Source organism: Corythoichthys intestinalis, chromosome 7, assembly GCF_030265065.1.
Source record: "Corythoichthys intestinalis isolate RoL2023-P3 chromosome 7, ASM3026506v1, whole genome shotgun sequence".
Taxonomy (NCBI): domain Eukaryota; kingdom Metazoa; phylum Chordata; class Actinopteri; order Syngnathiformes; family Syngnathidae; genus Corythoichthys; species Corythoichthys intestinalis.
The window spans coordinates 60,924,698-60,951,793 of record NC_080401.1 but is presented as its reverse complement, the minus strand read 5'-3'; the positions used below and the strand labels follow the sequence as shown (position 1 = coordinate 60,951,793).

The window sequence follows — 27,096 nt, the reverse complement described above, 5'->3', positions numbered from 1 at the left end:
TACACCCCCCGGCCCCCACCCCAACCCCACCCCGGCCGGCCGGGGAAGGGCCGCGGCCCCGGACCGGCACCCGCACGGCCCCCCCACCCGCCCACGACACCAGCGCGCGCCCGACGGGACCCCCCGCACAGCCAGACGCAACCGGACAAGCCCCGGCCGAAAATCCCGGGGGCCAAGACCGGCGGCGGGACGGCCCAGGGCAGGACGCCAACAAACTCCACCTGTAAAGCTGATAGAAGAAGAGGTTTATCAAACACCATTAGATGTATGCCAAGGACCAGTGAAGTGTATTATTTACGCATAGTTCCTTAATTGTTCCAAGTCTGATAAGTAATATATAGGGTGTTCCAAAAAAAGTTGCATATGATCCCCAGCAGCTGGAAACCAAATTGTCCATGAGTATCCTTGTAAAATAAGCCCATTGACCGACTAAACTGTGAAGGAAGAAAAATTATTTATTATATGCTGTTGGGAGTGTATAAAACAGTTCGGATTTAAACATGTCCAGTTTCCAGCTGCAGAAGGATGCATACAACTTCCCTGGACACCCCGCATACATACATTTATGTATACAATTTTATTATTTTTGTGGCATTCCTTCGCAGGTGAGAGAGAATCCTTAGTCTATGTTCATCATTCTTGCGACCGTTTCCCACTGTTGTTCGTATTTGTCCATTTTATTTGTCTGTTTGGCAGATATTTTCTCTAATGTTATATATTCAATGATTAGATTTAGCCATTGGTTAATGCTAATGTTTTGTTTGTTTTTCCAATTCAACAATATTGTTTTTTTGGCTATCGTTAGACTTGCTAGTAGTGGACGGGTTTGATGGATAGAGATATTCACTGTATTCAGATCGCCAAGCAGACAAAGAGTTGGAGACAATGGAATCCTGCAGTTCAATAGGAAAGAGAGTTTCTTCGTTACCTGTGCCCAGAAATCTTGTATTGGTTTACATTGCCAAAGAGCATGAAAGTATGTATCTGAAATATCTTCGTTGCAGCTTATACATTTATCGGATTGGGAGAACCCCATTTTGTGCATTTTAGATTGAGTAATAGGCCTTCCTAACCGGCCTTTTTTCTTGTAAAGTACCACTTTCATCAAAACGTGATCAGTCAATAACTTAATAACTTAAGCTTGATCCTCGAATAGCACACAAAGCACTAACCTCTGATTTCATTTGAACCTCTGTGAAGTTGGTCCCCACATTAGACGCAAATTTATTTCAAAAAATGGTGTTTCGTTTGTGCTGTAAAAAGTTTGTTTGTGCTATCGTTTTAAAAATATTTACATTCTTTTATAGGTCAATCTGAGGTCAACCAGTTCACCAAGTTTCGTTTGTGCCGCTATCGTGTTGTCGGAGCTGACGGAGCGTACCAACTCTCTCCATAACATTGGGGTGTCCCATGAAGGATATAGTACCTTTTCTCGTAGGCACCGTCGAACTGTTTGCATTGTTCTAAAACATCAGGGTATCGGATCTTTTCTCATATTTACCGACCGACTGTTTGTATAACACACTCACAGGCGGTTTTTGCTATGGGCAATGTGGGCGACCGCCCAGGGCGCAATCTATTTGGGGGTGCACAAGCGCCCTCGAGAGAAAAAAAAAAAATCCGCTTGTATTCTAGACTAATACCGCTCATTTCCACGTCAAGTTAGTAGAGTGGGCGCTAGGGCGCCCCTTACTATCATGTCAACTGCTGCTGAGAGTCGTGTGTGTCAGAAGAAAAGGCAGGGGGAGACGGGAGGGGGATCAGCTGCTCGCAACTGCAGAGTGAGTGAGCAGGACGGGTCTCACTCACTCTCAGAGGAAAAGCAAGGAGGGGGGCAGCCCGGTTGGGTAGTTTGGATGTCGGTGGGGGGCGCTGATAGGGTGGTTCGCCCAGGGCGTGAAAGTAGCCAGGACCGCCACTGAACACAATATAATCAATCAAGGGATAGTATCACTTCTCGTATTTACTGTTTGTATTACTCTACCCCACCCAATATGAAATAAATAGCACTTATATTTCAATGAAAAGCTGAATATAGGGCATAAGAGATACATGTCACCTTCTTATCACGGAAGTCCAACGTGCGCGTCATGCAACTGAGTGAGCAAGATTGATGCTGACAATTCCACGTCTCCACCACCGACCCTCGCAGTCAGCTCTCCCGGGCAGTCCACAACAAATGGCGGGACGCCCCCCCCCCCAAAAAAAAATCAAATTTATTTATATAGCCCTTTACAAAACCCGAAAGGTCCCCAAAGTATAAAAGTCAGACAACAAATAAAACAGATAAAATCTGAAAACATTCAAAACCCTTAAGAAATAAAACCAGGCTACTCTAATCTGGGGGAAAGGTGAGTCTAAAAAGGTGCGTCTTTAAACGAGATTTAAAAAGGGCCAAATTTGTAGTGGTGCGGATTTCAGGGGGAAGACTATTCCATAACCTGGGGGCAGCCACGGCAAAAGATCGGTCTCCCCACCGTTTGAGTTTGGACCTCGGAACGTGCAACTGAAGTTGGCCGGTAGACCGAAGAGTCCTGCCAGAATTAAGGATGGTTAAAATTTCCCATAAGTAAGGAGGTGCCTGGGCATTAATAGAATTCAAAACAAACAGTAAAAGTTTGAAATCAATTGTAAAATGAACTGGAAGCCAATGGAGCGATGATAGCACGGGGGTAATATGTTCACGTCTAGGTGTATCTGTTAAGAATCGAGCAGCAGCACAAACAGGCAATAATTCCAAACACACCCTTCTTCCTGAAGAAGCGCCGTCAAAAGACTGAATGTTTAACTAAGCATTGTCATTTTTGTCTCGGGAACATTTTGTTGACTTGTGATATGGTGACCTTGGAACCTTGGAGTCTGCCTGTTTGGCCTTGCCGTTTGATCGCCGTCGACCTGAACAAATTGTCAACTCGTGCTTCGAAGCCTTTTTCCGGCTTTCAAAATGGAGTCCGTACAAGGGGTTAAGACTAAGGTGAACGCGCGGAGTTTGGCCTTTTGGCCGGGACGTCGGCTTTGGGTCCGTTTTGCAGTAAATGGGGGGCTGCGATTGACGTCATCACTCCAGACCAAAACGATAGCAGCATAAACCATGGACATAATTTTTATACAAATTTGCGTCTGATGGGGGGCCAACTTCATAGCGGTCACATTTGAAGATGAAAAGATGGTAACGGACGGAGACTTTTTGATGCGTTTATTTTGTTGTCAATACAAGAAGAGTACAGTATGTTTTCGAGAGTACAAAAATGGCGTCACGTCAAATGCACCATTCTAACTATTTGATCTGCGCATTTTTCCAGTGAAGAGCTGTTTTTGTTGCAATTACAGTGACAAATAAGGAGAGGAATAAATGATTTGATTCCAAAGATGAAATTGCTGGAGGAGCAGGGTTGCCAACTGTCCCTGGAAAAGAAAAATAATACGCTCGCTCTACGAGGGAGGGAGGAAGGGGCGTGCTTTATCACCAAACTCCAAAATAGTGTCTGTCCCATTTGTAGAACCAAAGGTTGCTGGTCGTGTCCCCCCGCCTTGCCTTGCCTTGCCTTGCCTTGCCTTGCCTTGCCTTGCCTTGCCTCGCTTACTCCCTCTTTGTGACAGATGAGCATCTGAGCATGAGTGTGACAATAGCAAATCCCGCTCACCTCATTGGTCGAGGTACTGCTCTTGGAACGCTTCACTTCTGTATTTTTCAAGTTGAAATTTGCCTATTTTATTGGCCTAATAATAGGTTTTAGATAATGTTGGACTGAGAAAAATGATACTCGGGGGCATGTTAAACATTTTTACATGCTATAAAGAGACAAAAAAAGGCTGGGGACCTTCAGGGTTCAATGATACCATTTTAAATGGAGAAGGGCAGATAGATACTATATTCTGGTATTATCATTTTGTCTTCAAATAAATTGGATTGCTTTTCCATGTGCTTTAGTCCAAGCGAGTCCAATCAAGGGAAAACTAAAATGACTTTTCACATCTTTAAAATTGATCAACAGGTTTAGCCAGCCCTGCCAATTAGGTGTTCCCTATTTTTTTCCGAGTAGTCGGCATCCCGTTTGTAGTGCGTGCCAAAAGACGGACGGGAAGGAAGCCGAGGCCGGCGACGGACAAAAACCACGGCGGCCGGGGAAGGCGCGTCCTAACGCCGATCGGAGCCCTCGTCGTCGCCGCCGACGTCAATCTTCCCGCCGAGGCGAGCCAGCGAACTCTCGTCCAGCGCCGAGGCCGACAGGCGGTTGAACCTCGGAAAGGGCCAAAGGTTAGGACCCTTTGCGCTTTCCGACACAATGTACAAATCCTCTCAAATCAAAGAAGCTCAAGATGAAATCATGGGATGAATCGAGTCCATAACCCGCCTGCCGTATATACTGGCGGATACTTGGCTAGCCTGCGGCTGAAAAAGTAGGTCGACCCTTGTATAGGTCGCACTCAGGTGGATGGGTAGAGTAGTGTTACTTCAAAATAAAATGACTCAAGTAAAAGTAGTCGTCCAAAAAAATGTACTCAAGTACAAGAAAAAAAAGAATTTGGTGAAAAGAATATTCAAGTCATGACTAATATTGCGAGTAACTGCTTATATTTTTTGTAGGATTTTTTTTAATAAACAATGGTATTTTTTTCTGAGCACAAAGTTATCTATATGGGCTAGTGTTATAATGTTACTGTACGATAACCTATTACATAACCACATTAAGCCAGAGAAATACCCCCCCCAAAAAAAATTTTTTTTCAAATAATTCCGACGAGGAAAAAAAATCACATCAATGAAGAATTATTTGTCCACAGAGCATGAGTGTCCTCTAGTGGAGAAAATAGTTCCTAGTTTGAATAGTGAAGACTTCCTTTATAATTACTATTTTGAAATTAAAATGATCATATCTCCGGGTTACCGTGGTCAATCGGTGGCAAACAAAAACTGGGAGAGAGGTTCAAATCCGTGCTTTCGAGTCCTGGTGAGGGCAGCGCTCTATATCAAATACTTCATTTTTTATGGTGCTTTAAAGACACCCCATGATTGAACAGGCTGGCGTAAAGATAGAGCGGAAAGCCCCTGCGTCTGATTGGTATAATGGAGTCATATGATTAATGTTGCGACATCTCAGTGAAATCAGTCGAGCTACTTGCTACTACTACTACAGCTGCTACAGCTACTTGGCATCACTGTAAAACAAATTGAAAAAACGAATTTGTAGAATAAAGAGGAAAAATGAAACAACTTGTGTAGCCCAAAGTAGCGGAGTAAGAGTAGTGTCTTTTCTTCACAAATCTACTCAAGTCAACGTAAGCTCTAGTAAGTATGGCTTAGTAACACTACTCTTAAAAGTACATTTTCTCAAAAAGTAACAAAAGAAAATGTAACGGAGTACATGTAACACGTTACTACCCACCTCTGGTCGCACCTCAATAACAAACAATGTCTCGGACAACTTTCTTGATGTACAGTTGATGGCGTCCAGATGAGTATGGTGCATTTAAAATAATGCCAGTGTGTATTCTCATCACCCAGTGGACCTTGTCCTCGTAGATGCTCGGAAACCTTTATTTTTGGACTACAACTTTGGAATTTTGCAGACAAAAGCATTTTAGGAAGCTAGATGAGATTTGTCAGAATTTTCGCCAAAGAAAAACCGAGACATTTTGAAAAAGACTTAAATATGACTACGCTCAGTAAGTATCCAAAGTGTCCGAAAGACACAAATGAGAACATGAAAACGGCCAGCAACGACGACAACGCTGCCGCCGGCCCTCAAACGGATCGGACGTCTCGCGGTGACAAACACATTTTGGAGGTCCGTCATCATAAGCGGCACCGAAAGCGTCCGCTTCCGATACTTTGGCACAAAATCTCTCACGATTTGGTGTCCGCGTTCCTATATTTTACACGTCGACGTGGAGGTAAATGCTAGATTGTCGCTAATTGCTAAACGAGCGCTTTTCGCACGGTGACCTACCTCAGGTTGATTTTTTGGATGTTGGGGATGCCTTCAAAGGCAGAGGGGGGAATGCTAGCGATGCGGTTCCGTTGCAGATCCAGGTACTCCAGCGACTCGGGTAGGTCGGTCGGGACGTGCGACAGCTGGTTGCCGGAAAGGTCCAACGTCTGCGGGGAAAAAGGTCGCGACGTCACCGTAAAAAGGCTTCGGCATCCCGAGCGACGGCTCGCCGGGGCGTTCGGCCCGCGAAAAGCGCCCGGACGGCCTCTACGACGGCGCTAGTGGGAGAAGCGCTAAAGGAATGACCCTAACCCAGAGGTAGGCAAAGTATTCCACAAAGGGCTGCAGTGGGTGCGGGTTTTTGTTCATACCCATCACGAGGACAGCCGTTCACCAATCTGCTTTCTTACAAGTGCAATCAGGTGCTTCTTGTTTCCACTAAAACTTCATTGGTTAAACTGTCCGTGCTGAATCAGTTGAAACAAAGACCAGGACCCACTGCGGCCCTCGAGGACCGGTTTGCCCACCCCTGCCCTTGCCCTAACCCTTTTGGCTGGGAAGGAAAAAAAAGAACCCAGAATAGCTTTTTTGAAGGCAACGCTACCAGGCATGAACAAGGCAAAAAGTCGCGGCGACGACAACTGACCGTGAGCGCGACGAGCTCCATCCAGGCCCCCTGGTAGACGGAGTTGAGCCTGAGGCGGTTGTCGCTGAGGACCAGCGTGCGCAGGCGGTGCATGCCGCTGAGCGCGCCGTCCGGCACCGCCTCCATACCGTTGTTCTTGGCCTCCAGCACCTTGAGGCCGCGCGGGAGGCCGACGGGCAGCGAGCGCAGCGCGTTGCCCGATAGGTGCAGCGTCTCCAGCAGCCGCAGCTTGCGGAAGGCGTCGCGGTGCAGCTTGCCGTCGCTCAGCCGGTTGTAGCTCAGGTTGAGCTCGGTCAGCGTGTAGAGCGGCGCCAGGTCGTTTCGCCCGATTTCCGAGATGGCGTTGCGCAGCAGCACCAGCGTCTTGGCCCGTCTCGGGAGACCCCGGGGAACGCGCTCCAACTGGTTGTTGTGCATATGAAGCGTGTGCAGCTTCTTCAGGCCCTGACAGACCGCAAACAAAGGGCACTCGTGGATTCCACCAAAAAATAAACCTAACCTTTTTCTTTCAAAAACTAAAGTATCAAATAAATTGCCTTTTTCTGGGGGTGTTGTGTTGTGTTTTGTTGTTTCATCCACCCATTATCTACCGCTTAATATGGGGTCAGGCCGCAGGGGCAGCAGCTTTAGAACGAGTAACCCGGACTTCCCTCTCTCCAGCCACTTCAACCAGCGGAATCCCAAGGCGTTCCCGAGCCAACCGAGAGACATTGTCTCTCCCGGATGTCCCGGGTCGTCCCCGGGGCCTCCCGCCAGTGGGACGTGCCCGGAACACCTCTCCGGGAAGGCGTCCGAACCAGATGCCCGAGCCACCTCAGCTGGCCCCTCTCAACGCTGAAGAGTAGCGGCGCGACCTCGAGTCCCTCCCGGGTGATGGAGCTTCTCACCCGATCTCGAAGGGAGAGCCCGCGGAGGAAACTCATTTCGGCTGTTCGTAAACGGGATCTGGTTCTTTACGTCGCGACGCACAGCTCGTGTCCAGAGGTGAGGGTAGGATGGTAGATCGACTGGTAAATCGAGCGCTTCGCCTTTAGCCTCGGTTCCTTCTTCGGACCGGTACAGAGTCCGCATCACTGCAGACGCTGCACCCATCCGCCTGTCGATCTCTCGTGATCAAGACCCTAAGATACATAAACTGCTCCACCCAGGTAGGATCTCATCCCCGACCCGGAGAGGGTCGATCTTCATCCCGACTGCTTCACACTCGGCTGCAAATCCCTCCGGTGAGAGTTAGAGATCGCGGCTCGATGAAGCCGACAGCACCGCATCACCTGCATAAAGCAGAGATGCAATGCTGAGGCCACCAAACCGGACCACCTCAACGCTTCGGTTCCGCCTAGAAATTCTGTCCATAAAAGTTATGAACAGAACTGGTGACAAAGGGCAACCTCGGTGGAGTCCGACCCTCACTGGGAACGAATTGGACTCACTGCCGGCAACGCGGACTAAACTCTGGCACCGGACGTACAGGGACCGAACAGCCCTTACCAGGGGGCTCGGTAACCCGTACTTCCGTGGTTGCAGTTTTGTCATCTTTCTGGGGCAGGGGGTTCACAGTTTTGGTGGGTTGTTTTTGTTGCAGTTTTCACAGTTTGGCGCTTTTTCTAGTTTTGCAGGGTAGCGTGGGGGCGATTTGCCTTTGAGTGCAGTTTTTTTTTTGCATTTTCATTGTATTTATCTGATTTTTGGAGATTGGCATTTTATAGTTTTATTTTTTTATTGTTCGATTTTTTTTCTGGCTTTGGTGGTCAGTTTGGGTGGTTTGCGTGTGTATTTGCTTTGAGCACAGAAACCGAGTATCCAAAAAAGACAGAATTCAGCAACAACTGTAACAGTCACTCATGCCTGTGAAATGATTCCTATTCTCTCCCGCGTTACCAGCGCCTCCCGCTGACAGAATTAAACCGTCGACCTCAGTCCTCGCTACAATGTCAGCTATTTTTGTCCTTTTCAAGTATGTTAGGCTTGGAGCTCACCTGGAAGGCGGCCGGGTGGATGAAACGCGAGCGCAGTTGATTGTTGTGCAGCAAAAGGTACTCCAGGTTGCGCACGGAATGGAGCGCGTCGGCGGGGATGCCTCGAATAGAGTTCCTCTCCAGGTGAAGTAGCACCAGGTTGCGAGGCAGACCTCTGGGCACCGCACTCAGATTGTTGTTGGACAAGTCCAAGCACTCCAGGCTGGTCATTTGGCTGGAAGACACGAGCACGCCGTCGGAGCGCGCCTCCTCCCGTGGCGTGGCGCCGCGCCCTATACCTGAAAGTTTCGTTGTCCGCGCCCTCGTCGCTCAGGAAGTTGTTCTGCAGGTAAAGCTCCCGAAGGTTCCGCAAGCCGTGGAAAGCTCCGGCCGGGATTCTCTCCAGCTCGTTGCTCTGTTAAAAGACGCGAAGCGGTCAAGGCGCTCGCCCGTCGAGGACGTCCGGCCCCGTGGGCGGGCGGGCGGGCGGGCGGGCGGGAGACCTTCAGGTGAAGCCGGTACAAGCTGGGGGGCAGGTTCTCGGGAACGGTCCGCAGGAAGTTGCTGGACAGGGTGAGGATCTCCAGGTTGTCGGAAGCGTTGAACATGTTGTCGGGAATCCCGTCGTCCGTCAGCTTGTTGTTGTGGAGGTAGACGGACCTGCAAAGAAACATCTGCGTCTCGCTACCGGCTTCCCGCTAGGGTTTAAGGTTAGGCTTCCGGGGAGGAAAACCGTACTTGAGGTTGGGTTTGTAGCCGAACGTGTACGGGAAGATCCGGGTCAGCCGATTGGCGGCAAAGTCGGCGCTGACCAGGGAAGGCGGCAAGGCTTTGGGGGCCGAGGACAACTAGGAGAACCGGAGGAGAAGTACGGAAACTTCCGGACGCCCTCGGGGGACCGAAGAACTCGCGGCGGGCGATCCCAGAGGCCGCTCGCCACTCACCTGGTTGTTGGCCAGGTACAAATAAGCCAGTTCTTCCAGCATCTCCAAACCTTCATCTTCCAGGCCTACAAAGTGAACATCGTGTCATCTTCTAACGGATGCTCGCTTTGCATTCAGTGCTGCAATGAGTCATTGATTCATTTGATGAGAGAAAAAAGCTTTCCTGTAATTAGAGTTGTGTTGTCATGGTTTGTTTTGAAAGTGTTTGCATTTAGTTTTGTTGGTTTGGGTGGATACGCTGCCTTCTAGTGGCAACAAGGAATATGACATAGCTCACTTAACATGGCTGAATGCAGCTGCTCCCTGTTGAGACCAACATAAGGTAAGTTTTTGTTTGCGCTCATGTTTTTTTATGCATTCAATATTTAGTTTATCGGTATATTTAGCAGTTTTTATGTGTTTGAAGAATTTGTTAAGAGCATTGTAAATTTCACAATCGAAAATTTCTAGTTTCAGTGGCTCCCCTGCTGACTTTGGGCCACCTGATTGTGTGACGGTTGTAAAACCATCGCAACAAAAGACACAATTGGGAGTTTTCAATGGAATTGGAAGCCTACCTGAGAAAACACGCAAACGCTACACGAATTGGGATTTCCAACACAAAATTGCGGAACGAGTCCACTTGGGCGCCAACCCAGATCGAATAACATTCAGTCAGTGACCTATGCTGCATTAGAGGAAGCTGGGAAGTTGGGAGTTTTCCAACCTCTGACCAGGAAAAATATCCTTGGAACACCACTTGTCCTTGTCGCGATGGCAGGAGAAAAAAAAGTACCCCGACTTCGTGATGTCACTCGACAACTGGCGCTGCCCGTCAAAAAGCAGACCGTCAATGGTAAAACATAATTGACACAATTATAAAAATATCCATTTGTTATTGCATTAGTCATGCAAAACAATGAACCGTAACATGAAATGATTTTGACTGACTTTGCTGCGATCTCTTTGCATGAAGCTAGCCAATGATATTCCTTTAGTTGTAAAGTAAACGATATTCTTTACAATTACACGCTGGCCAAAAGTATTGGCCCCCCTGCAATTCTGTCAGATCATCAATTTCTCCAAGAAAATGATTGCAATTACAAATGCTTTTGTAGTAATGTCTTCATTTATTTTGCTTGCAATGAAAAAACACAAAAGAGAATGGGAAAAAAATGTAATCATGATCATTTTACACAAAACTGGAAAAATGGGCCGGACAAAAGTATTGGCACCCTTTAAAAAATCATGTGATGGTTCTCTAATTTGTGTCATTAACACTACCTGTTACTTACCTGTTGCACATCACAGGTGGTGGCAATAACTACATCATACTTGCAACCAGTTAAAATGGATTCAAGTGGACTCAACCTCTGTCCTGTGTCCTCGTGTGTACCACATTAAGCATGGAGAAAAGAAAGAAGACCAAAGAACTGTCTGAGGACTTCAGAAGCAAATTTGTGAGGAAGCATGGGCAATCTCGAGGCTATCCAATGTCCATCTTCAAAGACCTGAATGTTCCTGTGTCTACCCTGCGCAGTGTCATCAAGAAATGAGTGAAATGTTTTTTTTTCCATTCTCTTTTGTGTTTTTTTCATTGCAAGCAAACTAAATGAAGATATTACTACCAAAGCATTTGTAATTGCAATCATTTTGTGGGAGAAATTGAGCATTATCTGACAGAATTGTGCCAATACTTTTTGGCCAGCAGTGTATATTTGGCAGTATAGTTACGTATTTATGAAAATGCTGGTTTGCTGGAGGTCATAAAATAAATGGCCAAAATAAAATGTTGTTGTTTACATTCGCTCGGAACACTTTGAGGTTGCAACCGGTACTGTCCGGGTAGGACAAGGCCGACTTCCCGCTGCATTAGTCGGTCCCTCGCTTACGCCGCCTGCCTGCTGGTCAGTTCGCTGTCTGTTTCCATGTACTGTCGCACCCCCTAGAGGACCGGAGTGTAACAGCAGATAGCATCGAGTCAGAATAGAGTCCTGACCGTCAGTGGTGAGCCAGTTGTTCTGCAGGTTGAGCGTCTCCAGCAGAGGCAGGTTGGACAGTTGCTCTACCCGTATCTCCTCGATTTTGTTGTTCTGCAGCAGGGAGACAAAACTAATGTTAGGCAGGCGCTCGCCCCCCCTTCCACCGATATATGGACTTTTTTCAAGATCGGACAACTTTTACGTCGAGTGATCTTTGTCGATTGTGATTTTGCACCACCTTGTGGCAGGTTTTACAAAAGGAAATAGCAGGAAATTGAACGTTGAATCATTTAAGTTCAAGTAATGAGTGTTTCAACATCAATCCACCTTAACAACAACAAAAAATTATGCCATCAGTCATGAAGGCGGCATGCTTGGACACGAGATCAATATTTTTTGATACAAATTACGAAAACATGATCATCTGCTAAATGGCGTGGGTTTTAAACAAATGAGTTTCATTTTGATGATGCTATCATAGCTCTCGGCGCAATGCAGGACAGTCACGACTTGGTTGAAATCTATATTTTGGCTGGCAAATGGTAGATTGCAAATCTTTCAACTGTAACTATTCCAGGTTTTGGTGACTCTATCACATCATAGACACGGTTTAGCTCATCTCGGTGAGAATGACGCACCTGCAGCGCCAGCTGCCGAGTGGTGGCCGGCAGACCCGCCGGGAATCGGGTCAGGCTGACGCCGGCGCAGTCCACGGCGCCCTCGGCCGCGCAGGCGCAGTCCTCCGGGCATCGGCCGGGGTCGGGCTCGGCCGTGGGCTCTTCCCCTCGCGACCTCTGGCCCAGGAGCAGCAGCAGCCCGACCAGGAGCGAGAGACCGCCGGAACTTCTGGGAAAGGCCATGCTCGCCGCCCTGTCGCGCGAGAACCGCCGCGTCCGGGATCAACGCCCGCTTTCCCGGAACGGCAAAAGTCCCGCGAGACACCGGGGGGGCCTCGGGCGAACGGGAATCATCCGCCTCCTTACCCTGGCTCGCTGACTCCGGACGGGGAATTTCCCAGCACGCGCCGGCCGGAATCCCGTTCTTTTTTATGGGCCGACTTTGTTGAAAATGCACAAGGAATTTGTCTCCGGTTTCAGGAGTCACTCTAAAACTTGGACAAAAAAGAAAAAAGATGAGCCGGAGGGACAGCCAACGGGCGATCCGATCCATTTGGCTTTGGAGACCAGGTGAAGCAACGGGAAATGTTTCTCTCCTGATTGTGTCGTCCGCCCACCCGCCCGCCGTGAAAGCAGAAATGATCTTTAAAAATAAAACTTTTACTTTGGAAAATAACCATCAACTAAGTTCCATTCTAAAAACTGTAGGGACTGACGTGACACAACAAAGTCATTTTTGCCCACGACGGCACCGAACTCTGACCCTAAATAAGATATTTGCTTTGGAAAATAACAATCGAATCCTGAAACCTGTAGGGACGGGACAATATTCTTTTTGACGTCGACTGCACCCAATTAACCGTAACCCTAACCCGGTTTCAGAAGCCGCCCGCCCGCTCGGACAATTAGGTTGTAGACGTTTGATTGGACGGCTTGTAAACATGCCCCTACTGGCCTTCCCCCGCGCGTGCGCGCGCGCGCACCGCCCACCGTTTAGCGGCGGAGCGCCAACCGCCGATACGTGGCAAAAGTCAGGACGGACGAGAGGAGAAGAGAAGAGACTGACCGGTCGGTCGGTCGGCGGCCAGACAAACTGGCAGCGACTCTTAGCTCCCCTCCGGTCCGGACGACGGATCCGCGACCTCCAGATGTCTCGCACGCAACGCGGCACACATGGCGGGGGGAGGGAGACGGCGGCGTTGTTTCAAGCGCTGCTTCTGGAGCCAATGAAAAGTCAGCGCGCTCCCTCTTGGACCTTTTTTGACACTTGGACAGGAAACACATGCCTGCATGGGATTATTACGGGATGGATGTGATTACACAGCACATCTTGTAAAAGACGCACACGCGCACTATTTGATGGCTTACGACACAGCCAAAACGTCGGACCACTTTTTTCTATCCAGAGGTCAAAAAGAGAGGTTCGAACGCCTAGGTCGTTCCTTAGCAACCAGCTCGCTCACTTAGTCATTCTGTCGCTTACTTGGCCAGGCATTTAGTTGTTGCTCAATCAGTTACAAAATCCAAATTTTTCTTCTGGATTTGAGAAAAACCCAAGAATGCAACTTCTACTTGATATCTTTTGCTATGTTCATTTGGTAAACACCAGATGTCATATTGTACCGGAGCACCGGTCCGATGACGATCAAAAATCCATCACGTCATTTTCAGAATACGGCTAAATAAAAACCTGGCTTTTTCAGAATGTATTCATTTGGAAGCCGCCATATACAAGAAGTACAACAACACACGCAGGTTACAAGTCTAGGGCATAAAAATTGCAATTGCAATGAAAGCTTCCCATTGACCTAAAGTTTTATTCAATCCGACACTGCCGGAACCGCTCTAGCGCAATTCCAACGAACCTGGCCGGCCGGCCGGCCGGCGGCAGCCCGACAAAGGTCAAACTGTGCGGGTTCATTTAAGTCTTAACTACTTGTACCGACTCCATTTTCAAAGCTAGAAAAAGGCTTCGAAACACAAGTTGACAATCTATTCCAAGCCGGCAACAGAGAGACCCAGGCGAGGAGGCAAACTGGATCCGGGGTCACCATATCACAAGTCAACAAAAGCTTCCCGAGAAAAATGACCATGCACGCTACTTTTTTCCCCTCATTTTGAAACCTGCGGCATATAGTCCAGTGCAGCTTATTTGTTGATTTATTTGGGTTGATAGTTAACACTTTATTTGACAGCGGCGTCATAAGACCGTGATAATTATGACATGACATTATCATGGGCATTAACGAATGCTTATGAAAGAGGACATTAAATGCCATCCGGCAAATGATGTCACCAACTCCATTTATGTCCAGCTCGGATCGTTTACATCATTCAAAAGGGAGATCATTTGCCAGATGACACAAAATGACATCTGTCATAAGCATTTATTAATGCTCATGACAGTGTCACATCATAATTATAATGGTCTACTGAGTCTTATGGTGCCACTGTCAAATAAAGTGTTACCAAATTCCATAACTAGCAATTAATAAAACAACTAGAACATTAACTAAAGATATAATTAGCACAGAACATGAATTCTCATTGTTTTTACATCTGTAGAGCTGCAATACATGCTAGGAGGCATGTTGAACGACAACTGCGTTGACAGCAGGTGGCAGGAGAGGTTGACGGTCTCCCCCAAAAGAACAGTGACAGCCAATTGGTTCAAAGCTTCATGGTTGTTTATTTGGTCTTATGATGTCGCTGTCAAATAAAGTGTTACTGGTTAATATCTTTTAGTGTTAACATCCCATAATACAGTGAGGACGGCGGCGGCTTATAGTCCAGTGAGGTTTATCTATGAACAAATGCCATTTTCTTCTCATATTTGTCAGGTGCGCCTTACAGTGCGAAACGTACGGTAAACTTTGTCTTTTAAAAGCTCTGGTGAGGCGGGCTGTGGTCCGGAAGAAGAGTGTGTTTGGGCGTCGTTTAGGATTATTGTCTTTTTCTGGATTGGACAGGAGAATTCATGCGTTACTGTTGTCAGGGCAACAAGAGTTACGGATTTTGCCATTCTCGGCGCCACGTGAGTGCTGAGTGTTCATTTCTCAGTCGCGGGTTCCTCCGTATTCCTTGTGGCAAGACAAGATGTCCCGCCATTTGTTCTGGACTGCCCAGAAGAGCTGATTGCGGGATTTGGTGGTGGAGACTTGGGCTTGCAGATATTTTGCCTAGCAGCTGCCTGCATCAATTAGCTCAGTCAGCTGCATGACGCGCGCGTTTGGCTTCGTGGTCAGAAGGCGTCCTGTATCTAGTCTGCCCTTATCTGCCCGTTGTCTTGGCGCTGCAAATTCTAATCAAGTCCAGCTCTTCATAATATCAGGTATATTCTGCTTGTTTTTCTTAAACTATGACATAAATGCTATTTGTTTTATATTGGGTGTGTTAGAGTAATACAGTCAAACAGTAAATATGAGAAAAGATACTTTTCCCTGATTGATTATTATAAGTGTGTAAGAGTAATACAAAGAGTCAAACATTAAATACAAGAGAAGATACTGTTCTCTTCATTGTTCACCGTTTCAAAGTAAAACTTGTTCTGGGGCACGTTACAATTTGAAAACATGGTAAAAAAAAAAAAAAAAAAGGTTTGAGCTTTATTTGGTATTTTTTACTATTTAGTTCAACAAATATGATCTATAAACAATGCAAAACTTTATTGTTGATGAAAATACACCACAAGTATGATTTTTTTGGAGGGTTTTAAAAACATGTCCTCCATTTTGACCCCTCTGAAAGTGGTCACCCTACTTTGGCCCCGACCGGGCCAAACGCTAAGTGTAGAGAGTCTAGGGATGTCTCCATCCGATCACGTGATCAGAAATCGGGCCGATCGGGCCATTTTCCAGATGATCGGAATCGGGTGAATACTCGGCTTTTCATTTAAAAAAACATATTTGTGATTTACAACTTCGCATTCCCTCCTTCTGCTTTTCTTGGTCACCGGCGGGCGCCGTTTGGTACTTAAAGTTAACAATCATTGACAGTGTAACCGGCATCTCCACGGGGTCGCTGTCCTTTTTCAATATGACCGGCATTGCAAATGTAGCACAGAAAAAGTGGGGTAAGCAAAGGAGAGGGAGAAGCAGGTGTTGGGCAAAGTTGCTTAGTTCTGGGATCATGGGTTCAATCCAGGAAAAAATTGGGACATCTCTAGTAGAGACGGATGATTTTGACGGCGGCAAAAGCGAGCGCCATAAACAACGGCGGATGTGTTGCGTAACCCGCAAACAGAATGTTGCACAACGCGATGATTTATCGTCTAAAAGTGTTTGCGCGATCGGAAACAGATCTGGGGCCGTTTGTCGCCAGACCGCCGGCGAAAACATCTCGTCGCCGCTCCCTTTCACAATCTTGTGCGGCTGAACTCAATTCTTCGTTGACATTCAGTTCATGAGTTTGCATTTGCTTACTCAATGATCCAAAACACTGAAGTAAATCAACTTCGGAAGAACAAAATACACATTCTGGAGTAGCCAAGTGAAAGTCCAGACTTGAACCCCGTTGAGATGCTGCGGCATGACAACTGAACGACAGCAATTTTGTAGAGAGGAATGGGCCATGATTAGACCTGGTCGATGTGTCAGACTGATCTGCAGCTACAGGAAGTGTCTGGTTGAAGTTATTGCTGCCGAAGGGGGGGGCCACAAAATATGAAATGTGATGGTTCACGTACTCATTTTCCCCCTTCTGTCATTGTTTGTATACTGTGCTCGTTAAAATATGAAAACGTATAAATGTTCGGGTGGTTTTAGTTAAAGCAGTTGTTTTCATCTGTGTGATTTTGACAAAGGTCAGATCACATTTGATGGTGATTTGATGTAGAAATGTGAGAAATCCCAAAGGACCAGATGCTATTTCATCACAGCAAAGCTACCATTGCAGTTTCTCCAGAAATGGCATTTTCTACATGTTGGATTGGTATCCTATTCATTGCCAGTCACTTGTTTAGATGGTCAATTTGTCAGTCTCTCGCTTAGCTAACAAGTTGTTTAACCGTTGAGTCCATTGATCCTATGGTGAACTGTCCAGGAGGTGAATCGTCAGCTCTAGTGTCCGTCGAAACGTCGCTAGTTTACGAGGTGACAGAGCATCCTTGCTTTTGTCCATCATCTAGTCCAACGACTTGGATCGCATTAAGATCAAATGTGTGTATTGTTGAATTTGTAAAATAAAATCAAAAAAGTACAAATTGTTTGAATAACAAATTTTATTGTCCATTCCCTGTAACACAACACTGTGGATGAGCTTCAGCATTGTTATTCTTGACCACGAGCTTATTGTTTGAATGTAACACACAGACATTGGAAAATGAGCCTTCTTTGAGCTTCCAGACATTTTTTGGCCCTAGGATCTTTGAAAAAGGAAAAAAAAAACACTGCAGAGAATGCGAGTGAGTAGAAAAGGCCGCCGGTCTACTTTTTAGCACGGACGCCGGTAAGGCTAACTTGCGGCCCCGAAAAATAAACCGAACGACAGATAAATTGGCCGGCGGTCTACGACCTACGCAAACTGGCAAGAGTGGGTCATGGCGTTAAACCTCCATGTTAGTCCTGCCGGAGAAAGGTCCGCGATTCTTTCTCAGGTTAAAAAAAGGCAAGTGAAGCCGGCGCAAAAGACTTCCAGATGATCAAAGGTAGAGATAAAAGAGCAAATGGAAAACACGTGTTGGGAGTTCATCTCTATTGAGACTGCCGGGCCCAAGGAAAACGCTCATTCTTAACCGTCTCGTTTTATGTGACCGTGGCAACAACAAAAAAAGTCTGGCTAAAATAGGGCTGGTCCAAATGCGATACAAAGCTGACCGTGATCTGGTAAAAATGATCCATACGGGAGTCAGGTAATCAACCTATGTGAAGTTGCCACCCTCCATCAGACACAAATGTATATTAAAATAATGTCAATGGTTTCTGCTGTAAAGTTTCCTTTGGGCTTCTATCATTTTAAGCAGTCCAGTGCCAGCCAGAGGCAGCAAAGCAACCTCAGGGAACCTCCGCCATGTTTGACTGTGGGGACCGTGTTCTTTTCTTTGAAGGCCTGTTTTTTTTCCATGTAAACTCTATGGTGATGCCTTTTCCCAAAAAGCTCTACTTTTATCTCATCTAACCAGAGAACATTCTTCCAAAAGGTTTTTGGCTTTCTCGGGTACATTTTGCCAAGCTCCAGCCTGGATTTTTTTATCTCTGGGTCAAAAGTGTGGTCTTCCTGGGTAGAGTACCTTTTCATTCAGACACCGACGGATAGGACGGGTTGACACTGTAGTACCCTCGGACCGCGGGACAGCTTGAACTTGTTTGGATGTTTGTCGGGGTTCTTTATCCACCACCTGTACTATATTTCATTGAAGTATCTCCTCAATTTTTTTCTTTCCATATCTAGGGAGGTTAGCCACAGTGCCGTGGGCTTTACACTTATTGATGACATTGCGCACCTAGACAGGTCTTTGGAGATGGACTTGTAGCCTTGAGATTGCCCACGCCTTCTCACAATGTTGCTTCTCAAGTCCTCAGACAGTTCTATGGTTTTCTTTCTTTTCTCCATGTCCAATGTGGTACACACAAGGACACAAGACAGAGGTTGAGTCCCTTGAATCCATTTTAACTGGCTGCAAGTGTGATTTAGTGATTGCCACCACCTGTTATGTGCCACAGGTAAATAACAGATGCTGTTTACTGACACAAATTAGAGGAGCATCACATGATTTTTTTTAAAGGGTACCAATACTTTTGTCTGGCCCATTTTTGGAGTTTTGTGTAAAATGATTGTGATTTCATTTTTTTCCCCCCATTCTCTTTTGTGTTTTTAATTGCAAGGAAAATCAATGAAGATTTTACGACCAAAGCATTTGTAATTGCAATCATTCTTTTAATTGAGCATGATCTGACAGAATTGCAGGGGCGCCAATACTTTTGGCCAGCAGTGTTGAGACCAGTGTTGTTAATAACGGCGTTACAATATAACGGCGTTATTTTTTTCACTAGTGGGTAATCTAATGAATTACTTTTCTCATCTTGGCAACGCCGTTACCGTTACTGAGGACGGAAAGGCATGCGTTACTATGCGTTACTATATTGGTCGAAAAGTCTGAGGGAGACGGATTCACCGAGACGACAGAGCAGAGCAGGAGCGGGGAGGAGGCAAGAAAGTTGTGACGCCGAGCAAACGCCATGCTAGGTAGCTCCAATAATACATGTTGTAGCCGATACCCGACAAACTAGAGAGGAGTCTGGCTGCAGCCCTCTTGACTACGCCCGCATGTTATGGTAGATATGGTAGACATGGTAGATATCACATGTACTGTATATCGATATAACTACATGCAAAATGACAGACATGGCACGAAATGCGTTAGTAGACAGCCGCCATCTTAAAGCAGTAGGCTTTTTAGGACGGCTCTGTTGTAGAGAACCTTCCTAGCGAACCTAAGTAACTTTTTATCTAAAATACTTCTAAATCGGCATAATCTTGACTTGAATCTATCTTTAAATGATGAAACAGTTTTAAAACTTTCATATGTCGAAAGTAGAGAGAAGGGAACTAATGCAATATTGGGAGCAATTTTAACAACTTTTAACAGTTGATTCAGGGTAAAGGGTAAATTAGGGTAAAGAATTGGGCTCAGGCCAATTGTACCAAAAACCTCCACAAAAAACTTCACATAGTGTGGCCAATGTTTTTTTTTTTTTTTTTTTGAGGGAAAAAAAAAAATAATAATAATTATCAGCAATTACTTTGCCAAGTAACTAATTACTCTTACATTCAGGTAATTGAGTTACTAACGCAATTACTTTTTGGGAGAAGTAATTTGTAACTATAATTAATGACTTTTTTTCAGTAAGATTAACAACACTGGTTGTGACACGATTGGATCGCTGCCTGCCTACGAGTGGGAATAATTGACGACGGCTCCGATCGGCTCTCGTATGATGAATGGTTGTTTTTTTGTAATGTGAAGCCATTAAGTCAGGGGTGTCCTCGAGGGCTGCTGTGGGTCCTGGTTTTTGATCATAACACAGACCTTTTAACCAATGTGGTTTCTACTAAAACAAGCAGCAGCTGACTGCAATCAACTGATTACAGGTATAAAACACCAGATTGGTGAAAAGGTGTGGTCGTTTTGTTAGAGTGAAATCCTGCACCCACTGCCCGTGGCCCTATGTGGAATAGTTTGGAGACCACTGCATGAAGTGAATGTTCGCGCACTGAAGCGTGGGTATCTGGAGGTAACGCTGTCATTGTGAAATGCCACCCCCCCCCCCCTTACTCAAATGTCCCGGCATGAGAAGTGACAACTGCGGTGTTGTTTTTTCCCCACGGGGAGGGGCAGAGTTGGAAAAATATTTACGGGGTAGCGAGAGGGAACTTTTTGAGGGTGGCAAATATTTCATCCTCGATTCTTTGGACAATGAAATGATGCGACCCTTCCATTCAAGGGCCTTCTATTGAAATAATGAAGACATTCATCACCATCGGTTCCAATTGACCTAAGACCATAATAAATCCAGATCAGTTTTGATTTCAACAATTTTATTGATGAAACATTTTTGACCAGGCGGCATATCGGAATGATCATTTTGCATTTTGATCCGATTCATTTTGCTTAACAAACGGATACATGTATTAGTTACACCACTAGTGTCAACATATAGCAGGCATAGAGTTTATTAAGAAATCCTATGTAGACATTACAAAAAGGCCCACGTGGTATTTACAACCCGATATAGAGAAACAATCATTTGTAAACTATTATTATAAGGATACTCACTGATTAATGGAGGGCAGGAAATGACAAATTGACCGGAGTTTTTTTTTTTTTCTTTCTCTCCAATCGGTGCCGACAGGGGGGTGGCGACAGGGTGGCCGAGCCTTCTTTTAGGGTGACTCCGCCCCTGCACACGGGACAAAATGTTGACGGCGCCATTGGCGTGCCGTTCTTCCGGGTCGCGCTCGGTGACACGCGAAACTTAGTTGGCGTTTGCTGGCGCCACACTAAAAGTAACTTGCCATTCCGGAAGAAAAGCAAGAGGAAAGGGTCCGATTTTGCAAATGTCTCTCGAGTCAAAGTGAGGATTTTTCCAAGCCGGGTCCCGCTTTCTCGCCCGTCTACAGTTTAGACTTGGCGGGCTGCAGCTGAAGCTTCTGGAGCTTCATGGCCAGGCCCATGTTGCCGGTGATCTTCAGCTTTCCCTGGAAGAAGGCCTGCACACACGCACGCACACACACACGCTTCCTTAAAGTTCACTTGATGCACAACAAAATCAAAAGCTTTTTTTTTTGCAGTCTTTTGGAAATAAAGGTCTTTTCCTTGTCATCTGTCCGGGCCTCCAGCGCGACATTAAAAAGCTGCCTTCACACCAGCCGGGTTTCATTCTGGTCTAGTGCTCTACCATACAGGGAAAAAAAATCCATCTGGGCCATTTTATATCACGATAGCGATTTGCCACCGTATCACGTATTTTTAGATGGGGAAAAAAATATACTATTGCATCATAAAGCTGAAACCATTAAGTTAAGCAGTTTAGCTAACCCCTCGCTTTTCTCATTCTCATTTGCCATATAGGTAAAACAAATGCATGCATTTAGACGATGTTCAAATAGAGAATTCCCAACTCTTTGGCTTCAAGACCACTCGATGGCGCCATACAACAAATGAATCATCACGACTCATCATTCAAAATTGTTGATTTTTTTTTTTTTTTGCTTGTTTGATTAACAAATGATTTTACTTGGATGAACATCAAGATGTATTCGTTGACGAGACCTCAAGAAAGATGAACCCATTTTGAAATGGCTAATATATGATGAAGACAAAAACAAGGCTGGTTGAGGGTGCAAAAGAAAGGCTAAGACGTACCGTCTGCGGGTTGATCTTTCCGGTCATCATGGCCAACAGGTCCGAGTCGGACATGGCGATGGTGCAGTCGGCTTTCTCGGCTGACAAAAAGCCAACTACGCGTTTGTTTTTGTTTTTCTGAAGTGGACTCGGGCGGGCGAGCGTCACCTGTGTCGTTGTGCACGCGGCCGCTGCCGTTCTTGACGTCCACCACCCACGTGGCCTCCTTACCGCCCGGACCGTCCTTTACTTTGAAGGCAAACACGCCGCCGATCTTCTTCACAAACGCTTCGCCTTCCTGCTCAAAATAAAACAAAAAAACAACTCGGCCTCGTACCGATGACACAAATTGCGCCACTGATAAAGTGTGCTTCATCGGCAAATGGCCTCGCTCAAAACCTTGGAAGCCATTCACCGGATGGCCCTTATTTTGTGTAAAATGATCCCATGAACCCTTCCTACATGAATTATGATTTTTTTACCCCTTTGAATGTTTTTATTAGTGTTGCACGATACCTTTTTTTTTTTTTGCTCCCGATACCCAACTGTGTGATACCGGCCGAGGCCGATACCACCTTTAAAAAAAAACTAAAGTGTTTCATCAAATGTGTCAAATAATGGCTGTCATGGCTTGGTCAGACATTGCTTTTGTGACGGGGGGGGGGGACAAACCAATTTTTTGAGTGCACTGTCACTAAGCTTAGCTCGTGTGGTAATGACCTTTGCTCAGTGACTACACAAATTCGCTAGCCTCCTAACAAAACTAAGTCTACAGACGCTCATGTCAGAGTTCATAAAACCTTCAATCCTGGCCAGTTTGATGTGTACATTTAAAGGCTTTAATAGAGAAAATATGACTGCTAAATGAGCAGAATAAAAAAATAGTCCTCTCCAATCAGGCAACCATTATGAATATTTGTGTTAAAAACAAAAACAAAAAAACATCGGCATTGACAGATACCTGAGGTGGTTAGCGGAGCCAAAAATTGTAAGAGTAGCGTTACTTTGAAATAATATTACTCAAGTAAAAGTAGTCATCCAAAAATATACTCAAGTACAAGTAAAGAAGTCTTTGTTGAAAAGAATACTCAAGTCATGAGTGAAATTTTGAGTACCGCTTACGATGTCTGATTTTTTAAATAATGGTATTTTTTTCCTCAGCACTTATATATATATATATATATATATATACATACAGGGGTGCACATACGTTTTTTACCCAGGTTCTCAGAGGAGGACCTGGAGATGTGACTTGGTCCTCATTGAGCTTGAGAGCCGACCCGCCTAATGCGATAAATTTATGACAAGCTTTACTTAGAGCCAATTAACTTTAATTATATTAACAATTAATGCTTGATTAACATCAACTGGCACACCAAAATTGCCATTACTTTGAAGTGAAATGTAAAGAAATAAAAAGCACCAATTCCAAATAAAGGGCATTATGCGGCTCCCACATTAACTCCAAGCCTTTTTAAAAGTGGGATGTCCTCCTCATAAGACCTCATTGAACGTGCATGTTTAGCTTTGTAAAATTTCAGCAAAAACACGTTTGTCAGTGCATGTCGCTGTTCATTACTTTTATTCCGCCCTATTCCGCCACTTGCCCATAGGGCGAGTGGGGTCATGTCTGACATGGATAGTTTGCTTAATTGCCACATGCTCTCTGTTTTTTTCGTGCTTTTCAAAGTTTGGATGGCTGAAATTCTTTGACCCTACATGAAATGCGCTGCTCTTATCGGAGACATTGGGATTCTCACGGCACATTTTGTAGCGCATTTCCGTGCGAGCATCATTTCCTTCTAGCCATGGTACCTCCTGTAGCCACTTTTCAGCAAAAGTCCTTTTTTTCCAGTAGCTCCGGTGACGTCTCTGTTGTGTGTCTGTCTTTTGACGGGGGTGGAGGAACACGGAAGTAATTACTCAGTGTGGCCTGCCTCTTCGACATTTTGAGAAGTTATTTTCTCGTGTCCGCCGCAAATACAGTGGTCAGCCATCGGTACGCAAAAGCATATGGAAGCCGTTGAGGGCCAGCGCGTTTGACTACGTCCAGTCCGCATGCGCGCATGCGGACCACTTATGTGCACCCCTGTATATGTATTTATTATTATACTGTACTATATCCCATTACATTGTTCCCTTGCTATATCGGTCTATCGTGGATTTTTTTCAATAAAAAAACAGAATTTAATAATTTTATGATATATGCATGGGCGTGGGTAGGTTTGCATAGGGACAGTAGGGACAAAACACTAGCAACCTTTCAGGATGCTGAAATGTCCCCACCAACTTTTAAGCAACCTTATTTGCGTTATATAACGACTTCAGTCATATAGGCCACTTAGATTGTTTCCCCACGTTTTAATTGTTGTAACTGACCCCACCATTATTAAGTTAATTATTTTTTATTATTTGTAGTTTTTTTTTTCTTCAGCCAGCAGCAGTCACTGTAAGAAATGTAAAAAGACTTCAATGTTGTGGAAGTGGGGAACAAACCACTAATTTTGCTACTGGAAGTCCTACCTGCATCAGAGTTAGCATAACATTCAACTGTGTGAACTTGCTAACCCGCAAAACTCTACTAGGGAGCTCCACAGGAGCTTTCATGTTTTTGTTGAGTTTGGCTGTGCTTGTGGACAAAAGTAGTACTGTTTTAACTGAAGGACAGCTCCATTTTTATTTATTTTTGTTATTCCCTGAAAAAGTTGTATTATATTATTATATTTAATTTCTTTAAATAGACAATGTTGAGTAAATGTTATTTTTTTTTGCATTCCTGGATAATTAAGAGATGATTAACAAGGTTATATTTATTGTATATGTTAATATTATTTTAGTGATGTTCAAATAATGCAATTTCAATTTGCTCATAAAATCCGTACAGTTTTTCTGGCAGTTTTCGAAATGTTTCTCTAGTATTTTTTGTCAAGTCAATCCAGATTTATTTTGCCTTGATAATTACGAATGTCCCGTCCCCAGCAAAAAGTCTACGTGCTGGTTACGGCATATCTTCCCTACCAATGTTGAGACCAAACCTAAGCCCTTGGATGTACAAATAATGTAATAATAATTGTTTTCGTTTATATATCTCTAATTTATATCATAATTATTACATTTGCAGTGCTTAAAGACTATAAATATAATAAAACGTACACATAAGTATTGGTACAGGTGGTCCCCATTAACTGTGAAAAACGAGGCATCACTGTACATGCCAAAAAGATGACACAAAAATCAGGCTGGAAAAAACTTATGAAACAAACAAAAAAAAAAAGAAAGAAACATCACCAGTCCAAAGAGCATGGGTGCCCTCTAGTGGATAAAAAACACTGTTACCTCATGTGGTTATCGTTACGACGGCTTATTTGCCATCTCTTGCAAAAATAAAGCCACTATGTAGAAAGAGGAAAAAATTAACGTCTCAAAGTAGCGGAGTAGTGTTTCTTCTTCACAAATCTACTCAAGTAAAAGTATGACGTGGGACAGGCACTTTTTTCTCTCTCAAAAAGTGGCTCAAGTAAATGTAACGCGTTACTACCCACCTCTTCAGATACCACACGGCTAGGTATCATAATCGGGAGCAAAAAAGTGCTGGTAAATAATACAATTCCGGTCTTGCATTAACAATCCAGGTTTGGAGTTTTTCTCGGCCTTTACCTGGCTTCTCTCTCTCTCACCTGCTGCAGTTTCTTGTCGATTTCCCGGAAGACGGCGTGAGCCTTAAAGCCCTCCAGTCCGTCACTGGCGCTGCTCAGGGCGCCCACAATCCTTAACACAACAAGCAAAGTATGGTCAAGGGTCTCTCTCTCTCTCTCTCTCACTTAAGTTGACGTCGCTCGCTAAAAGTATTTTCCAAGCCGCTGGCCTCGGGCTAACGCTCACAATTTGCTCAATTGGGGAAAGAAAGGTTACCTCGGCGTCTTCCTTTCGGGCATTCTGTAACGGAGAACGCGGTGCAAGTAGTCGCCGATGAGCAAAAAGAGCAAACTTAGCTGCGGCTGGGGTCGACCGACTGTCACCGCTGGGCTCGGCAGGTGTGTTTGCCGACGGCACTTCCGGGTTGCCAGACTCGCTTAGTCGATGTCAGAGCAGAGTCGGTCGGTTCGCTTCAAAACCGAGCGCCATTTCAATTTGACGTGAAATCACACCAAACTTTTTCTCCGTCCTATAATGAAAACATCTGGTGGATTTGAGCAACTTTCTTGTGAGCTGTCAGCGCATCGATTGCTCCCAAACTCATGCTCATCACGCGCATGCATAACAAAGGTTTTGACAGGCGACACTGGCACCTGCAGGCCAAAGGCCGCACTTACAGGCCTTGACTTGACTTCCCGCAGTTTGAGAAATACGTACACCAATAAACTTTCTTTTTATTTCATTTATATGTAATAAAAGTTTTTTTTTTAAAATGAACTCACTGGCTGCCATTAACGGCAAAAGACGTCCAATCCATTTTGACCGGAACCCCCCCAGTCATTTGACTTGGTGAAACACTATCCATGCCAGCCGTCGCAGTTGAAATGATTTGAGCGCGGTGACGGTTCAATCGCTGTCTGTCAGTCCCCCGGTCATATTGGATTGGACGTCTATCGTCGTCAATGGCAGTGAAACATGAAGTTAAACCTGGTTCACACTTGATGAAATTTTAGCCATTTTTCCTCCTCCTCTCGATTTCTCTCTCTCTCTCTCTCTCTCTCTCTCTTTTTTTTTTTTTTTAATATATTTATTTAATTAACAACAACAACACAACAAAATAAACAATACAAACATAAAAATCCAGACAATACAAATACAAACCAAAAAACAAAAGAATACACACACAAATATGCCACAAATATCGTCGTCAATGGCAGTGAAACATGAAGTTAAACCTGGTTCACACTTGATGAAATTTTAGCCATTTTTCCTCCTCCTCTCGATTTTTTTCTTTTTTTTTTTTTTTTTTTTTTTAAATATATTTATTTAATTAACAACAACAACACAACAAAATAAACAATACAAACACAAAAATCCAGACAATACAAATACAAACCAAAAAACAAAAGAATACACACACAAATATGCCAGGGGGTATAAACATACCAAACATTGCATATCAGAGAAAAAAAATAAATGAATATTACTAAAATCAACTATTCACAAAAAAAGTCGTAGCTTTTCACAAATATCAATTATTTTCTCCGCTTTCCTATTCTTTGA

The 27,096-nt window shown here is 44.9% G+C and overlaps 2 protein-coding genes across 9 annotated transcripts; both read right to left on the bottom strand.

Moving 5' to 3' along the window:
* Positions 1–123: 123 nt before the first annotated feature.
* On the bottom strand, positions 124–13,337 carry podn (podocan). 8 transcript variants are annotated; one of them, XM_057841054.1, is made up of 12 exons: positions 13,123–13,335; positions 12,423–12,550; positions 12,078–12,309; positions 11,457–11,550; positions 9,479–9,543; positions 9,273–9,382; positions 9,038–9,194; positions 8,834–8,949; positions 8,556–8,769; positions 6,580–7,023; positions 5,952–6,100; positions 3,182–4,241 (listed from the first exon to the last, which is right to left on the bottom strand). In XM_057841054.1, exons 3-12 carry the CDS (start codon positions 12,297–12,299, stop codon positions 4,139–4,141), a joined length of 1,674 nt encoding a protein of 557 aa, XP_057697037.1. In that variant the 5' UTR covers positions 12,300–12,309; positions 12,423–12,550; positions 13,123–13,335; the 3' UTR covers positions 3,182–4,138. The 8 variants fall into 8 exon arrangements, 7 of the variants coding, with proteins under 7 accessions (XP_057697037.1, XP_057697041.1, XP_057697036.1 ...); XM_057841058.1 differs by having other exon boundaries at positions 12,423–12,544; XM_057841053.1 differs by having other exon boundaries at positions 12,078–12,550.
* A 7,232-nt stretch (positions 13,338–20,569) lies between these two features.
* Positions 20,570–26,114, bottom strand: scp2b (sterol carrier protein 2b). Its single transcript, XM_057841488.1, has 5 exons — positions 25,810–26,114; positions 25,575–25,665; positions 22,066–22,195; positions 21,919–21,998; positions 20,570–21,263 (listed from the first exon to the last, which is right to left on the bottom strand). Exons 1-5 carry the CDS (start codon positions 25,830–25,832, stop codon positions 21,168–21,170), a joined length of 420 nt encoding a protein of 139 aa, XP_057697471.1. The 5' UTR covers positions 25,833–26,114; the 3' UTR covers positions 20,570–21,167.
* Between the last annotated feature and the right edge of the window lie 982 nt (positions 26,115–27,096).

Coding starts and splice junctions, on each gene's coding strand:
- podn (XM_057841053.1), bottom strand. CDS start 12,299: ATGGCCTTTCCCAGAAGTTCCGGCGGTCTCTCGCTCCTGGTCGGGCTG. Junction 11,551..12,077: donor CTCGGCAGCTGGCGCTGCAG/GTGCGTCATTCT, acceptor TCCCTGCTGCAG/AACAACAAAATCGAGGAGAT. Junction 6,101..6,579: donor TGGAGCTCGTCGCGCTCACG/GTCAGTTGTCGT, acceptor TTTTCCCCGCAG/ACGTTGGACCTTTCCGGCAA.
- scp2b (XM_057841488.1), bottom strand. CDS start 25,832: ATGCCCGAAAGGAAGACGCCGAG. Junction 22,196..25,574: donor TCGACAAGAAACTGCAGCAG/GTGAGAGAGAGA, acceptor TATTTTGAGCAG/GAAGGCGAAGCGTTTGTGAA. Junction 21,264..21,918: donor GAAAGATCAACCCGCAGACG/GTACGTCTTAGC, acceptor GCGTGTGTGCAG/GCCTTCTTCCAGGGAAAGCT.